This window comes from Acyrthosiphon pisum, chromosome A1 (genome assembly GCF_005508785.2).
Source record: "Acyrthosiphon pisum isolate AL4f chromosome A1, pea_aphid_22Mar2018_4r6ur, whole genome shotgun sequence".
Taxonomy (NCBI): Eukaryota; Metazoa; Arthropoda; class Insecta; order Hemiptera; family Aphididae; genus Acyrthosiphon; species Acyrthosiphon pisum.
This window is the reverse complement of record NC_042494.1, coordinates 149,185,186-149,204,704: the sequence shown is the minus strand read 5'-3', so window position 1 is coordinate 149,204,704 and position 19,519 is coordinate 149,185,186. Positions and strand designations below refer to the sequence as shown.

The 19,519-nt window shown below is 31.2% G+C and overlaps 1 protein-coding gene across 2 annotated transcripts in view; it reads left to right on the top strand.

Annotated features, from left to right (window-relative positions):
* Positions 1 to 19,519, top strand: part of LOC100166565 (LIM/homeobox protein Awh) — a 62,566-nt gene that overhangs the window by 14,827 nt on the left and 28,220 nt on the right. The window contains exon 2 of one of the 2 annotated variants that reach the window (XM_001949677.5): positions 3,120 to 3,221. The exons of the other annotated variant lie outside the window; for it this stretch is intronic. Coding sequence (XP_001949712.2) covers positions 3,120 to 3,221 — 102 coding nt within the window. The remainder of the gene's footprint in view (positions 1 to 3,119; positions 3,222 to 19,519) is intronic. 2 annotated transcript variants of the gene reach the window in all.

Genomic DNA, 19,519 nt, shown 5'->3' with positions numbered 1-19,519 from the left:
TTCACGGGTTAGAGTGGTTACAGGAGTACCTGTGGTATTTTTATTTTTTTAATATTCCATTTCAGTGTGAACTGCGTGCGAACTAGCCTCGTTTGAACGCCCTGTATATACGTGTAAATGTATATAATGTGTATAATGTGCCCGGTCCAATTCACCCGGGCGTCCGCGACGTTATTAATATTATTTACTGGGCGAACCGGTGTAGATTTTATTTATCGATGTCACCTTCTCGGCTCTCGCCCGCGGCCGCCGTTTCTTTGAGGCTTTTAAACTGCGTCTGTAACGCGCCCGGCCCGGCCCGGTGTCTTCGGATAAGGAGGGAAAAAATAAGTGTAATAAAAATTGTATATTTAAAAATATTCAAAGTACGCTAATAAGTCATGCTGCGTTCGAAATATATAGTACCGGTTGTCCACTGCAAGTCCCCGACGAAATATTGCCCACATCCTCTGCTTTTGTGCCATCACATGTTGCCGACGACGATTTTATTTATTATTTTTTTTTTCACCTCTTTTTTTTTTTTCATAATTTCCTGTTTACGCGAAATAAGCATTTTAGTGAGTCTCCAACTCTCTACCACCCTCCCCTTACCACTACCCGCTCCGTTCACACAGCTCGACCGCACTCGCGAGCGTTCCATCACGTTATTTATGTAATTGAATTTAATCCCGAACAATATTATACTCACTACCGTATTCCGGTATATTCGACCGGGTCAAACGTTATAACAATATTATAAAATACATAATATTAGAACATGCACTATAATAATATATTTTGCGCTTACTCATTCAAAAAGCCCATATTACTATTATAACGCGCGTCTACACCGGCGCATCTCGAAACGTACTATGTAATAATAATAATATAGGACAAATCACGTGCGAAAATCCGTAGATACTGTCGTGGATGCAGCAGTAACAACAGCGGCTGGCCGTCACGTCTGGTCGTGTTGTAGTGTTTATAGGTATTATATTGTATTATATTATACGTCAGCGATGAAAACGATTATGTCGACTTTCAGGGCCCCGCCTGTGCTGCAGCTCAGCAAATCTGAAAATATATGAGAAAATAAAAACTCATTACACACAGATATGTATAATATATATATTTATTGCACACACATATAGTGGACACGTATATATATTATGATATGCGCGCGTCGTATAACAACCAAAGTAAAACAGTAGTAGTACCGGTAGCAGTAAAACGTTTAATGGGCACCATTTTAACAGCGATAAAAAAAATATATCCAACACATTAAATTTAAATGTTTCGATTATATTGAAGTGTTTATGTATATGAGCAGTGTTTTGCACCTAGTTTATGATTTTTCGCCTCATTAATTTTAATATTGGAGACATTTATTTTTATTTTTTACCTACCTAAATATTATATATACCTAACATCTCTTAATTAAATGAGACGTTTAGTGAATATATTTTTGCATAATCGTAAATATCCCAATGATTATATATTATATGGCAGGGTATCTGTGTTTTGTTTTGAAATGTATATAATATTCAATGCCTCTACAATATTATTATATGTTTTTAAAACGCGTATACATATAGGCGTACAGCCTACTCGTTTAATATCGAACTGTTAATAATAGTAGACTGCACGTAATACAACATTGAGCGAGTTTCTAATAATTTTTTGTCTATTCTAAACATGCTTACTACCTACACAGTGTACCTACATATTATTATAATACCTATACATATTATTATATGTTATATAATGTAATAATAAAAAAATTATAATTGATCATTTAAAATTTTTAAATACCTTCTATTAAAACTAACTTGATCCGACATAAAAATAATGCGGGTGGTAAGAAACGTAGCACGCTCATTTTGTTTATCTTTAAAGGAAATTTATAAATTATAAATAGGTATCTATATTTTTAATAAGGAACCATGACAAAGAAAACGTTACGCATAATCCGTTAGTCAGAAAATCAAAATACCTATCTGTAACCAGCCCTAAAATAATGTTTTGTTAATATACCTATATTTTAATTTTTTCTCATTTCATATAGACAAAGCTTTCAATATTATGCTAACGGTTAGCGTTATCATAATATGTTATATAAATACTATACAATACACGTGGGATAGCGAATATGGCGTATGAGAATATGGGAAAATTCAATATTCATATAATATGTATACGCGTAAAAGATTTTGACTAAATTCGTAAATAGCGATGGAAAGTTTTGATAAATCGATTTAGCCACAGTGAAAGGTGCGAAAAAAGACTCGTGATAATGCGTGTACAGTCAATCTGTGTTTGGTCTCGACAGATCCAAAGATGTCAATCGTTCGTTAGTCTAATATGAATGGTCCACATTTGATGTTTTCCTTGTTCGGGCAAAACTCATAACATAATATATATTATTATAATGTTTACGTTTAGAGGAGCTAAGGGTCTCGCTAAAAACTGCTATGGCAGAGTCGTTAAAAATTTACGGTCGCGCGACTTCAAATGTATATAAGTATAGGCACTTTATTGTCTATATACGCGCGTCGAGATTTTAACTATAAGATTATTTTTGTGTATTAAAGTCACGCGTATAATGCTATGATCATGGTTATCTATTTTAGATAACCATAACCGTGGTTATAATATAATAATATGCATTACGTGGGTAGTTGGTGATGTATATACCGTGTGTCCATAAAAACAGGGTGCGCTCTGTAACTCAGTTATTTATTATATTAGTACTAAGTAGTAAGTACCCTATACATATTTTTAATTCTACTTGTGGAATATGAGATCAAACTATTGGATAGTAAATTCCTGTCTTACAATTTTTCAACTCTGGCAGTATTTTGCACGTGAGCAACAACTTCACTATTTCTATGTACCTACCCTGTTTATGTAGACACACCGTATGTATAAATATTAAAATAAATAATGTCCGCGTGAATTCAATTGGCACGTGTTTGTTATATTATATTTGTCTACCCGATTATTGATATCATTGATATTTTATATTATTATAATAATATAGATAATAAACAATGATATGTCCCCTAAATGCTGTACACTGTACACACACACACCATGTATATGTTATATACGAGACGTCAATAACTTAATTATGATTGCAGGAGAAAACTGCAGACAAGTCAAGACATTTAGCGGAAGATGCTTTATGCGAGAACAAAAGTTTACACTTTCGTGAAAAGTACGAATTCGTCCAATACGTCAAGGTACGCGCAAACTGCACCGGTATATTTTTACCGTTACATGGACGATTTATACTGTCCTCAATGTAAAAATAAATAAAATATTATAATGTATACACACGTATATATAATATAATATGCTTGTAAGACCTATGTCATACGATGTAGTATACATATTTATATAATTATATACATTTATGGCTTTGGCTTTCTATACGTATTTCTAAAATCTACATACTTTAATATACCTACGTAAATATATGTGTGTACACTTTACGACTTTTTAAGACTCCTAAAATAGTAAAAATATAATTATACATTATTTTATTGTTAGTTCAGACGGAAATGAAAACTAATAGATGATTATACAAAATGTACGATATTAATCATATTAAAAATAGTAATTAATTAACTGTAAATTATAATACAAATTATTGTATATTTAAATTAACAGCAGAGGTTTAATTCTGGTGCTTTTTGAATATTTTGAAAAACTATAGTTAATGGAAAATTAGAATGATTGCTTCGACAGTGGATAGTTAAAATACGTGGTTGAAAATAAGGGAGACTTTAAAGCAGACAACATTTTTTACAAACTTATATAATACGGATATTATTTGTTTTTTTGATGAATTTTTAAATACGTTAATGCAAGTTTCATAGAATGGTAACCTCTATTAGGTAGAGGGAAAAAAAGCGGTCACTGAAAAACTTTAATCAAGTCTCTATATTAACCATGTATGCACTTACAGTGTGTACTTAAGTACAGCCGACTCTCCAATGTAAAATAAGGGTTTGTGGTGGCGTATAAGTTAACATATCATTATGCTTTGTATTTAAGCGGAATAATAGGCAAGGAAAGATATTTTTTCGAACATCTTTTCAGTAAGCATGTGGTGGTGTGTAGTTAAATAACGTACACGACGTCTCCGACAGAATAATAGTGTGCGCCTGCACTGAGTGGGTATTATACATTTTGCTAATGCTATGTTTTGTTGACATTCATATATATACGATTGTTTGTCGAAATTTGCGATACGGTCAGCACAGCGTATACGATGCAGGTCATCACCGTCATCGCACTGTTGTGATCTGCAGACATATGTATACCTATATATTATATAACTACGTGTTGTAATATTGTGGTACATTACTATTTTATTATTTTTTCAATTTAATCGATTGTTATACAATGTGTTTACGTGTAATTTGTTAGTCTTCTATAATAATATAGCATGAGGACTATAAAACGAATCCCACGATTGTATAATAATAATATACAATAAGTTTATGTACTATCGGTATATATATAATAAATATATATTATATATATAAGCGCGCACACACAAAACGTATACCTATATATATAATCGTGCATGTAGAGCGTACGTACACGATAATATACATTATAATATATATACACACACACACACACACACACACATGTATATAGAGGTATAGAAATCTCGAGATGTCTATAATAATTCATTCGGATATGTCATCGCCGCCCTCCCCCAGAGAGACCGCCGCCGCGCCGCCGCCGCCGTCCCATTAAAGCGGTTAGCTCGTAATTATTCCGCGTCTTTGACTTTGATCGCGTATATACCCATATATTATATTATTACATGTCGAAAGACATATATACCGCGACCACGGTATTATATTGTATCCGCGATATATTCCTATATGATATTATGTGCGTGTGTTTGTAATAATATATAACATAATAGAATATAATAGAATATACGGCTTGCGTGAATATATACATATTATATATTTATATACTGCAGCAATATATATTTAAGTATAAACGCCGGAACAACGTCTCGCCATCTGCTCGCGTCCACATTATAGGAGGTATATTATAATAATATTAAATATATATATAGGTTAGGTACCTATATAATATGTTTATATATATTATATATATATGTATGTGTGTGTGAAGTGTGTAAAATTTGTATGCCAAAAAAATATAATCGAATAAACACAAAAACGACAACGACAACGACGACGGCGGAGTCCACGAGTCGGCAGCGGTCCCTGTGCCCATCATGTATATTACATTATTGTACATGTTTTCGGGTCTTAACCGATCGCTGCGGTCTATTGTCACGCGTATTTGTAACGTCCTTTGTACATATTATATATAATACGATAATGCGGTTCGTATGGACAGACGCGCGCCCGCGAATTCTCGGTATGCTATATATTATTATGTACAATAACACAATATATGTGTATATTGTATAATGTATAATATTATACGTAAATTTTTTTTCTCGAATAAAAAAAAAGTCAAAAAGCCACTCGTCCCGGCGCCCTCCCGCAGCTGATGTCCGAATCGTATTTTTGTACAATATTATACGTTTTTAATGCACTCGCCGCCTCGTCGAAGTACGCGAGCATAATGTAATATACAGCTCGCGCGCGTGTGTATATAGCGGTGCAAGACACAATGCGCACGCCCCCTATTCCGCCCATACGAGACTCTTTTATATGTATATGTACGATACTCGAACAATGATGATGCAACGGTAATAGTCTGCGGTTTGTATATGCACATATTATATATATATATATGCATAATATGAACACACGTGTATATATTATCATTGTAAGAGTCGCGACTAGAGAGAGGCAAAAAAAAAAATTACACATTTTTATTATATTATACGCACAACAATCGTTTGCCAAAACACACACCCTCTCGAGTGGCGAGCGCCGCGCCCGCGTGCTTAATATTATTATCGGGGTGAGTTTATAATATATAATATAATATTATGTTATATACGCGTACGTATACGCTCGTCGTATATTGTACATTTTGTCCGACACAGTTTGTAATTTAATAAAATCCGCAACGTGCGTTATACCTAAATCGAACCGTTGTTCGGATGACTCGTAGAATAAATGTATATAATATGTAGTCCCGTACATAATATTATATACGCGGTTTTGGCGTGTCTACACAACGACGAGGTCAATGCATATTATTATTCTATTATGAAATATCACTATGTTCACTATGTATGTGTGCCTGTGTGTGCAATGACGCGAGGGGTGTCCCGATGTAAGCAGTTTCACACATTTCGAGTGTAGGTACACCTACCCACTGCCCGCACGACGTTAAGTCACTGTTTAACCAAATACCATTATAATATCACCCTTATAGTTTTAACAGTTATATACCTACGTCCTAACTTACATTATGAGTCAGTGTATTAAATGCATACATTCATGTACCTACGCTAAAGCTGTATGTACCTATAATATGCGAGTATTGATGGTTGGGAAGTCATTTTTACAAACTAATTAATTAATGCGAGTACACAGCCTAATCTAACATAATATTTTACTACCTATAGAAAACTATTCTAAACCATAAACGATAAAGGTAATATACCAGCTCCTATTTAAGATTGGACTACATTAAAGTTAGGTATAGGTATATAGGGTGTAACAGAAAGATGACGTGACAAATGAAAAATCGGCACGAGTTATAAACGTATGAAAAACATTTTGAAAGTTTTTTGAAAAATAAATGATTTAAGATTGACTAAATTTATAAGTAACTGAAAATTCCAATAATAATATTTTGATACAATTTATTAAGATTCAAATTAATTTACTCTTAAAAAATATTGATATTTTAAGTGATTGTAAAAAATAAACGGCTTGACTTGAATAAATGTTTTTAACATACAAATAATTTATTTTAATTAGATTTTAAAATTAGTTATTTTAAATTTTTCCAAAAAAAAAAAAAAATGTATAATTTTTTATTTTTAGAATTATAAAATGAAAACAAAATATTATGACGATGCGCGATCGTCTATAAAACAAAATGTTAAAAACAAAAGTTATTTAATTTGTCAGGTCTTTCAGTTATACCCTGAATTGGTATAATACAACAACTATTATCTCGAGTAATTTTTGTAACGAAATTCATTTAGCAGATATAGGTACACTCATATGTGATACGTCAATCCTGCATACCGTACTTTGTAGTTTGTAGTTTGTAGTTTAATTATTGTATAGGCATTTAATGGTAGTTATGGTCATTACATAACTTTCTTAGATTTAAGTATTTAATTAATTATTTTAATTCAGATAATAACTGCATAATATTATTACAGCTTTATAGATATAGTAAATTTATTATATTAACTATATCCATATATGCTTTAAAAAGGAAATTAAATGATTTAACTAAATCTGTCCGACATAAATATTTTCAACTCTTGACGCAAATCATAAACAAGATTATTACGGTTCACTGAAATCAGTTGTTTTTTTTCTATATTATTGTAAGATAACTATTCAATTATAATATAATATTAGGTAAGTATAAAACTAATCACCTATGTTAGTGTTAATATGAATATAAAAACGATGGGAGTAAATTAAGTTTATAAATTAATCTACGATAAATAATTGACGTATTCTTATAGATCTCGTTACTTAATTAATTAATCATGGTATACTAATAATATGACATGACTTTATATATTTAAACAATGTCATACGTTTTGATTTTCAACCTAACTCAACCTATGATCAACCTGATCATACTCAAAGTTCAAACACAGAAAGATCATTTGAGAATGACATTTCACCACAATAAGTCATAGAAAAAATGTATACCAGATATTTTGTATCAGGTCAATAACTTATCATAAAATTAGGTTAAATAGGATTTAATCTATCATATAATGCCTAACCATAAATTTACTGATCGTTAGTAATTTTACCCCTAATCCCTATAGGAAACATTTGGATTGGTATATTTACTATCCCAGACAGGATTTTGTAATGATAATATTATAATAGTGTTATAATAACGTTATAATAATATTATTTATTATTATAATGTTATAATAATATTATTAAATAAAAAATTGCTGTCTGGGATACTATATGTTAAGGTATATAATTTTATTATATGCTCCATGCATCACGTAGGTACATTATATACTATTAAAGGTTAAAATCGTATTTTGATGTTAGTACATCGGTTTTATGGATACCTACACGTTCGTAATATTAAAAATATTATTTCATCCATGCAAATATTTCTATATACAGGCACATATTAATTATTATATAACTAGGCCCTAGGGATATCATACGCGTTGCTATTTTTTATTTAGATTTATAGTATAGGTACTGTGTATGCAATGTGCAGTATAGTCAGGAAGATATAAACAAAGTTACTCATTTAGTTTGTTATAAGTAGGTATAACTTAAATCATCAAATGCTTTAGATTTACACAGTCCTGTATAATAGGTACATCATAAAAACGATGGTACCTATTCTTATACCGATAATATACGTTAAGTACACGCGCGGTTCCGGTTTGGCATATAATAATAATAAAATATGTTACAATAATAATAAACTATACTACCTATATAATAATATTTATTTATATAGTGTGACGAGCATGTGATGGGCGTCGTCCTTGAGCTACGGCGAAGACAATGACGGCCATATTGTTTAAATGGTGGGATAAATTGAGCGTGTGTGTGTGTGTGTGTGCAGAGAAAAAAGAAATGAAAAGGAGGGTAGAGACAAAAAGCGGAAAAAAAAGTACGGTCGAAGAGGACCGGTGTGAAAACAACGATAATTTGTTGCCGGTGAAAAGGCAACTGTTTGGTCGTCGGCGGCAGTGGCGCGACGATTGGACGGGGAGGAAGGAAGGACGTGACGGCGGCGACCTGTCACCCGGACCAACGTACCGTGACACCACTGCGGCTGCTACCGAGAGGACAGAACGCGCGAGCTCGATAGAGAGAGAGAGAGAGAGAGTGAGTGTGTCGGAGAGGAGCAGACCCGTGAAAGGGGCAAAACGCTTCTCACATGTGTGAGTAGTCGCTTTCCCCCCTCATAGAAGTATATATATATATATTATTATATTATTGTATTATTATATTTTTATCGTTGTCGAAACGCGACAGTGGCAACCGCACATAATATAATATTTTCTCACATGCTGCAGGAAAAAACGTATTTTTCTTTTCGTAAAGCGTCGTCTCACGTCTGTAGTCTGCCTCTCCTGCAGTTTCCATCCAAGTAAATTTTACCATTTTACTCGGAGGTTCCATTGTCGTAGACCAAAGAATATCTTAGGAAATATAAAGAAAAAAAATCCTGATACAAATTTATTGTACTTAATATATTATAGACTATATTAATCATTTGGGAATGTCTTAGGTATATTGTTCTTAAAATTAAAAAAAAACAAACAATTTGAAATGCCTAGTGCCTATTTGCTAAGATATTGCCTGATGGCTTAGGATAAAATGGAATCATCATTATTTTTTTAGAAAGAGAACCCCTATTTATCACGCACACCTGAATTTGATAAAAAAACTAATTTTTAAAGTGATTTAAACTTATAGAGACGACTACCATGGTTCTAATTTCTAAGCACACGAATTATTATTGGTTATTAGATATGTATATATATATATTATTTGTGTATTTCCGATGTGTATCCCCTATTGTAATAAACCCAAATTCTATATCCAAGGTCATCTGGTTGAACAATTTTGTGTTTCCTATATACCTAATCTTCTACATATTGTATAGTGTAATGTGTACTCCTATATAGCAGGTATATACGTTATATATTTATATACGATATATATATAATATACATATATACGTATATATTAATATACTTTGCATATATTATTATAGTCATATAGGTAGATACCATAGCCTCCATAGGTAGATGTATATTGTATAATATTATATATTATATACCTATATAGGTACGTATACTATTGTATATAAGATATATTATATAGTCGTAGTGACGATCACAAGTCATATTTATACGCTTTATTTCTTTTGTTTTAATTTATGTAAAGTGTACTGCATAGTTAATTTCCACAGCAATTTTTTTTATAGTTTTTTTTTCCAAATGAATATAGTTGTATGTAAATTTTAAAACTATTAAAATATATTATTTACCTCACTTATTTAATAAACGAGTTCTTATGGTATATAAGGAACTCGTATAATTTCGTAGTTTAACTTATATATACAGCATTATATACATTCGCAGTACTGCATTGTCAAAAATAACAGCTGGATTTTAACTATAAATATTATATTATAATATAAATAGGTACTTACCTGTATATTCTATATATTAGATACAAAAAACAAACATAATTTTCAGTTATTTATGTAGCTGTTGATTTTTAATTTAAATGTACTCTCTATAGGTAACTACCTACCTACATAATGTTTTAAATATGTTATTATGTTAACAATAATTTTGAAAATATTTGAACCATACACTTTTCGAATTGTTTTGTTATAAAACTTATACTTTTAAGTCATATATTTATTTATTTTACACTTATTTCGAAAACGTACTATACTTACATAACATAATGTTAATATTAATATAATATTGTATAATATGTATATTGTATAGTGCCTATATAGATACTAACCTAATGGTTTTTGTAATTTAATAAAATACAATTAACACACATTTATTACAAATAAGCTGTTTAATGCATTTTATTGGTCTACGGAGTTTTAAAATAGATTTTTATATAGCAATTATAAATTATAGTATAGGTTCTTTGCAATTTGCATACGTATATTATAATATAGGTAGGTAAATCGATTTGCGTATCGAATATAATAATGTTCGTTCATTGTTATGGTCAATGCAGTATTATTGTACGATTTCGAATATTGTGTAATAAGACGATCTAGACACCTAGGTATATAGATACGTATTATTTGCATGTTATATAGTTAATTATATAGTTATAATCGGTGATGGTGTATTATTATTTTTGTGTTTGCGGATAGAAGAAAAAAATAGTATTTTACATATTATACGACGCGAGCGAAGTGATATCTGTCGGTAATAAACGAAAACGTATTGTATGCGTAAAGACGCATATATTATGATTTCCACTACGGCTTATAAAAAATTTCACAGTTAAATTCGATTTTACGACTCGCGTCATCGCGACCAGTCGCCACCGTCCAATTATTATGAATCAAAAACGGGCTCGCGCTCACACATACACATCATATACAGTATAGACCATATTATTATCGGCCGACTCACATAACATAAATGTTCACATATTTATATTACGCATAATATACATGTGTTTATCTCTCCGCGTTAAGTGTAATAACTTTTAATGTAGGTACGACGAAAATATAAAGAATGAATGAACGCACATTTCGACGACGGTTGAACCGACCGAGATAACCGGTTCGACCAGCTTTTTATCGTACAAAAAATGTGTTTCATGTAATATATACTATAACAATAAACACTTTCCTAAACCATCTTCAGCCGGCGTTCGTCGTGGGGATTTCAGCCGTTTAAGTTTGATATCAAATGTCACGTCAAGCCAATAAATATGAATGAATTAATATTTTAGGAACTTATCGTCTCTATGCAAAATGCGATGAGCCACGTATTTATGGTGTGATTTGGCGTTATAAAAAAGGGGAAGGACGCATATAGTATAGTTCCACCAAAAGTTTAGTCGTTAAACAAAATAATATAATAATTGCTGCACAATAGTGTATTACATAGATAATCGCACTAATCACTAATCACTAAGATGAGTGAGATGGATAACAAACAATAGGACAAAGCCGATGACAACTCCATCGGAGTTTATGAAAACGCAAAATGTAAGAATTGTAACTGCGGATTAGTGTTATCCCTCCCCCTACATACACTTATTTCGGTGCACGTCGAACAGTGACCAAAACTACAAAATAATAGAACAGTTATTTGAAAGTAAAGACTGCGATATATACCTATATAGAACGGCTGGTATACCACAAGTATACCACACATCACAGATTAGTATCAAATATATAATATTATTATAATGAATGGAATGGACCGCGCGCGTTAGTGTGGCGGATTATGCGCTACTGTTTTGCTGCAGTCGTTTCCCGTGAGTAAAACATTTATTGTGGATTTTTATTTTTTATTTTCATAGTAGCCGAGCCGATATTAACGACGTTAATAAAAACTTTTTTTTTTAGATCGGTGTATAGATATTGACGTTTTTATTCACTTTTCCGATGTCTGTGCCTGCACGAAACGCGTATATAATAATATGTAGGTAAGGACGCTATAAGTTTCTCTATATGGGCCTATAAAACCGTTTTAACGTCGACGCGTATCATATTATATACATCGCGTTTAGTGACGGCGAAGAAATCCTATACTTTATTTTGATTAGGGCCAAACTGAAATGCTCTCTAAGAAAGTAGGTACTAAATATATTGCAGAAGTTATGCAAGTAAAAAGCAAAAGTATAATAATATAAAGATTTGCAAAAAAATATAAGTTTATATTATTTACCTAATCGATTAGGTAAATAATATAAACTCATATTTTTTATTTACATATATTTTTTATTTTTTTATAATAATGATCATTATTGAATTTGTTAAAACTATAGTCAATTTATATTACATTTAATTTAAGTGGGTATACGTATATTATGTTTGTTGTAAGTAAGTTTAGATACGTTTAAAGTATATGATAACGTGATTTTTTTTCTTCATTTTTTCAATTATTTATTTCATTTATTTATTTATTTTTTAATTTTTCCATTAAATTACATTTATCCAATTTCAGCTGTTAGGTATCTGCCAGCTACCACCATAAGTATGTACCTACATTTGAATAAAATTAACTAGGTATATTATGGTTTAACCAACAACGAAAATATACAATAAATTTACATTAGATATGCGTCTTACGATTTTCAAAATAGAAAATACCTTTTTAATCGAGACTTTATGACACGGCTATACCAGATCTAAACCTGAAATAAATGTTTTATTTCTAATTTTCCAAGTTTCTAATCATATTAGTTAGTTGGTATATGACGTTTTATTATTATTAGATAGGTTATTAATTAATATACACTAATGACATCAAATATTCAGTATTCAGTAATAAGGTTTACTATATTATCTGAAACCAACCCAAAATCATAGGCCTGATGGTATTTCAGCTGACTTTTTTCATTAAAATTCATTACCACTTATATTTTTCAACTTTTGTGAGGAAACTCAATCACAACTTCGCCTAAGGAAACTCAAGGTCTGTATCAAACGATCGTCCAATTTCTGGTTTCCAATCGGTCCTTAAACTTATTATTCGAAAAAAATTTACGTAAATGTATGGAACGTATATTTAAATTACCAGTATATTGCCAAATCAATATTTATCCATCAGAGGTCACTTCAAATACTTATATGAAAACTTGTATCATAGATTTTACAAAAGCTTTTGATTCAGTAAACCATTCCGTTCTACTGTATTGACTGCTGTTCTAGTTGATATCCTCGACCAATTAGGTGTAGGGAAGCCTTGCTCTCCTGGTTTAAATCCACTTGATTGATAGGCGCTAATTGGTATCTATATTTGGTCATAAGTACTCAGAGTATAATTTGGTGCTTTCAGTGTACCTCAAGGTGGACATTTGGTAGCTTGGATTAATATTTTAATCATTATTTTAAATCATGAAATCAGGATAGTATATGTCCTTAACGTTAAAAATGTCTAGACACTGTAAACATTTGAAAATAATCACGCATAACCTAAGCTCTAAATATTTTTAAAAAATATAAAGAGAGACACAGAGAGAGAGAGAGAGAGAGAGATAGACACACACACACACACACACACACAGAAAGAGAGAAAGAGATTAAATACAAATCGATTTGACTATAGCGACCGCACAATATACAAAGTGGTATATACAATATACTATATACCTATACAGTATATATACATAATGTGACGTGTTAATATTGTTTTATACACAGAATCCGCGGGGGTCCAATGTAATAGTCTTATATTATGATTATTTTTTCCGTTTGTTTTACATTTCGGAGTCACTAAACAGAATGTTAATATACTTATTAACGTAACGTGTAACGCGTACCCATCGTACAATATAATAGTGGTGTTCGGGCGGAAAAATAATACAACGGTAGGTCGTTCCTATATAACAATATAATACTGTCTATCTCTATACTATATAGCTATTATTACCCATAATATATTATTTAAATATACGCACGCACGCGGACTCTGTGGCAATTTGTTTTCGTTTTTATGGACACTATCCGCGTTATCCCGCGCCCGATCAAAATGTAGCGCCGCCTGCTATGTGTATACGACGGCTGACGTGAATATTATATCGTACGTGTAAATAATTAATACGGCCGGATCGTCGGAGGAAACCTCTGGACGGATATAATAATAATAATAATAATAATATTATTATTATTAGGTGTCCCGGCGAATAATATATATATATATAGTAATATGGTATTTGGAATTTATCTATATAGATATTTAAATGATATACATATATATATATTATATATACGTCTTCGAGTCGTCTCGTGACTACGGGACGTCGTCACGCCACCCCTCACCCACCCACCCACTCGAGGGGCTTATGCCCCTCGTACTATCGCCGTGTATATTATTAGGATTTTTTTCCTCGTCTCGAAAATTCAGCTGTCCGACGGTCAATATCAGCCATTATATCACCGTCTAATAGCAAGTATATAATGTTGACCATTCGTATACGCGATAAATGTCGACCGCATGCATATGTATATATCGTACCTACCTACCTATATATAAATTGTATATATTATATTGTAGGTAGAACAAAGATGTTCTAAACCATAGTAATATTGTGTATATAGTGGTCGTAGTAATATACGATGTATAGATATAGTTGTAGGTACACGTATGACGTATATTATATTAAAATTATGTGTAGTTTTAAATCCCCCGATAAAATTCAATATTTATCTGTAGCGCTGAACGTTTGAATTATTATTGTTGACATTATATTGTTTGACATGATATTATTTTGGATGCAAACGAGAATTGAATATTTTTCTAAGATTTTTGTTTTTTTTTTTATAAAACAACTAATGGCTTTTTTAGGTTTTATGATTTAATTATCTTGCAGTATAGGTAGGTAACGTATATACATTGTATGTTATATCGTGTGCAACAGGAGGTATTCGTTTTTATCGAGCACAGACAAGTATTAAATATATAACATGAACCGTATATTCATATAGTTTATTATAAAATGTATAAATACTCGTGCTAGCTGTCATCATAATTTTATTATAGTTATTATACCTATATAATACTTATATATTATTTAATAACTTGGTAATGGCTTGGATAAAGTTCAATCTGTTAGAATGAATTTTCATAATTCGAAATTATGGCAATTATATTTTTGTGTTTTTTAGTTTTTTTTTTTTTTATTAAGCTTAAGCCCGGCAACTTAGGCCATTCGCTATTTTTGTTTTGTTTGTAGGTTTTTTGTTGGTAGGTGGAGGACCACGTGTTTGTTTGTTTTTGGCAGAATATTTTATTTGGGCACCCGTAGGTATCTGTCATTCCCGGGTGGAGGATGGCGGCACTTGTTCTCCGGACACCGCATGACTTGCTCGAAAAAAATGCCACCCATGACCGAGGTATCGAATCGGTGTCGGTGTGTATCGCAACCGACGCCTTATTCCACTCGGCCACTCCATCCCCCTTTTTAGTTTTTATATACTTGCAATCTGCGTGACACGTCGAAAATTTGATAGCGCTATAGCAATGAATTGCAACAGCAATAACTTTCCACGACCGTCGTTAATAGCTGCTGAGTGTCTACTGTCTATACATAGATATTTGATATTTTATCGATGGTTAATTATAGGTAGGATAGGAAACGAATCCATCATCAACAATAGAAAAAAAACACATTTTTTAAATTAAAATCCATGCAAATTTTATAGAAATCAATTAATTACGTAAATAAGTTGATAAAGTAGGTATTTCTCAAAGAAACCAACCCTGCAGATTCGTTCTATTATATTTTGTAGTTGACATCGTTATATGTAAAAATAATTGTTTGCTAATAAAATAATGATGATTTATTTACTAGTTTATATATACACCTGGTTATGTAAAATTTCCTAAGCAGCTCTATTATATCAACAATTTAATTACAACAATAATAAACTATATAATACAAAGTGTCTAAAAAGTGATAATAATTACGATACATAAATCAAATTCAAGAATTCATTTCGTGAAAAGGTGTTCCCTTGATGAACCTTTTTTTTTCATATTAATTTTTACCAACCGTAAATAAATAAGTTATCCATTTCGGTTCAAAAACGGTCAACTTTTCATGAAAAGTTCGATTTCCTTAAGCGTGTTACGGCACATAAAATCCCGAGTATGTACGTACGGCTGATAAATAAATGGATGCATATAATTATAGCTTTAAAATGATTTAATAGTTTTATGCGTCGCACTATAATACCACAGATTGTATACCTTGTCTAACTCGTATGAATTGTATGTATAGGCACTATTACTATAATCGACGCTCGTCTGTCGATTTATTGTCGGACAAACGCGAAATCGTAAATAACCCGCGCGGCTATATTAGAATAATATTATATATTATTATTATAATATTATATATAGGTAGGTACCTATACGGTTGCCGAGATGTATTGCGCGGTAGTTACGAATAGTTTAACCACCCGCCGATTTATATATTAATATATACACAATATGCATAGTAATATAATAAAATTACGCGCGTATAATATGTATATATATTTTAAAAAGCTTTCCATATTATTACTATATATACTGCACGAATCGAGTGCTCCGCACGTGTTTTATGTGCCGATAAGCATACGATCCCATATTATATACGTGAATGTATACACACATATACATATTATACCAACATGGCTGTATTTTTATATACATACCACATCATCGTATAAAGTAATATATAGTATCTATATATACATCATATTATTATTATTACACGAAACGTCCAATACCAATAACTATACCGCGTGACATCACAATTTGTACTCAAAAACACCAGGGGGGGAGCACATATATAATTATTTTATTCGGTGTACCCATAAATATACACACGATATCGGTAATCTGAGTACCCGATGCTAACCTAACACATCGCAAGCGAGTATATTTCTTATTATATTATAATATTATGGACTATGGTATACCGTTTTTCTCAATTATCATAATATTGGTAAACTGTATTATGTAAGTATAGGATTTTTTAATCGATTGCACTTGCACGTAGAAGTAATATAATTATATTATGATAACCACTAACCAGTCGAAATTATAAGTGTGCATACATTAATTATTACGCAAGTGTATAACATGGTCGATTTGGAGGGATTCGATTTTTTTTTTAAACTCCAATCACTGCAGTTTATGGATACGAATAAATTTCCATTTGGATAAAATATATTTCGATAAAAAATGTGTGATGCAGACTATTTAGCTACTTATATACCTAAGTATAATATAACAATTATTGATTAATACAAATATATTAAAGTGATTAAACAGTGATAACCGATAATAACTGTACCTCATACCAAAAATGAACAATATAATAGATATTTTTTATTTTAGATAATAATTGCCCATACTGGGCCCAGTACAGTAGTTATACAATAGGTACAACTTAATAGTAATTGTACAAATCTGTATGAACTAGATTATAATAAGATAACAAAAATAATTATTTATTTATATATTTATGAATAAATTAAACATTTTAACCTAATTAAGTTATCATTTTTTTTTAATTTTATTAATGATATTTAAACATAAATTATTATATCTCAAGTTATCATTGAAGAAGTGGAAATGTATTAATATGAATTTCCTGTAATTATCCTGTTAATCTAATTAGATTAAGACATTTTAAAAAGAAAAAAAACTTTACGGCTTGGCGCGGGGCGTTGGCTACTAGGTACCTGTAGTCTCAGAATGCAATCGAGAGTATGTAATGCCCCCCGCTGCGGGCGCTGAACGTTTGGTCACATTGTTCCCAAAAGCCAACTCGTTTGGGTACAAATAGACACAACGTTTGGACACAAAATAAAAGGTATTTTATAATTTTACCTGGTAAATCAAAGAACGTTTGGACAAAGGTGGGCAAGTTAATGAAAATAATTAACTCAAGTTAAGGTAAGTTAAGAGGACACAAGATCGATAAGTTAAAAGTTAACAGTTAACAAATTATAAATTTAACTCGATAAGTTAAAAGTTAATATAGAAAAAAATATCAACTTAACTCAGTTTAAAAAAAGTTAATCTATTTTTTTTTAATTAGTAATAGTATGTAAATCACATAAAGATTAAATAGTGAATGTGTCTTTCTAATTTCTAATCTATTAGTTATAAAAAAACAATTTTATTGAACTTTGATCATGATGTACACTGTATACCCTTTTACTTTTACTTGACTATTATTTACTAATTCAAACTATACTCATCTCAAATTAATAATTTAACAAATATATTTTTTTATATTGTATAGCAATTGAATGCCATAATACGTGAAGATGAGTACATGACCTTCATGTGTGATAGTATATTTACGTATTAAACGAAAAATTTCAAAATGTTTTAACTTGATGGATTTTTTTTAAATCAACTGAGAAAAAGCTAAGTTATTTCAACTGTAAATTAAACTAGTTAAGTTCATAAGTTGATTAGAAAATAAACTAACTAGTTAATGCCCGACTTTGCTTATTTTTCTACAGAAATTTTATCTTATCTTCTATAAATTAGTGAATTTTCATCTTTTTAAGGTACCTAGATATAAATATTTATAATTATAAAATTTACCAGAGTAAAGCGAATCGACGTGTCTACTGTAAAAAAAAAAAAAGATTTTAAATTGTAAATATTATTACCATTTATGGTAAAAACAACCAAAAAAACAAAAAACCGATATAATTTTAATTTTGATTCCCTTTTGAAAACTGCGGGCGGATTAACGGTGAATTTGGAGAATGGGCAGGATTAATCTCTTTGATGCTCCTGAAACTAGAGTCTGCGCACGCCTGTAAGCGGATATAACAATACAGACTGGTACAAATAAATATATATATAAATATATGTACCTACTATATGCAGGTCTACACACATGTAGATATATACCTACATAATACAGTAGGGTATATATATATATACATAATTTGGTACCTACCTACGAATCGTGTGGCGGTGAAATGACAAGTCCTAAATAATATTATAATAATATGACGCTCGTAGGTATACGGTGCCGCCGGCGACAAGCGAACTTCCCCTTTTGCAGCCACCGGATCGACGTCCGAGATACGGAATAAAAAGAAACAGAGTCCGTTCGGGCGTGGTGGGGCGTGGAGGGACTGCAGCGGAGAA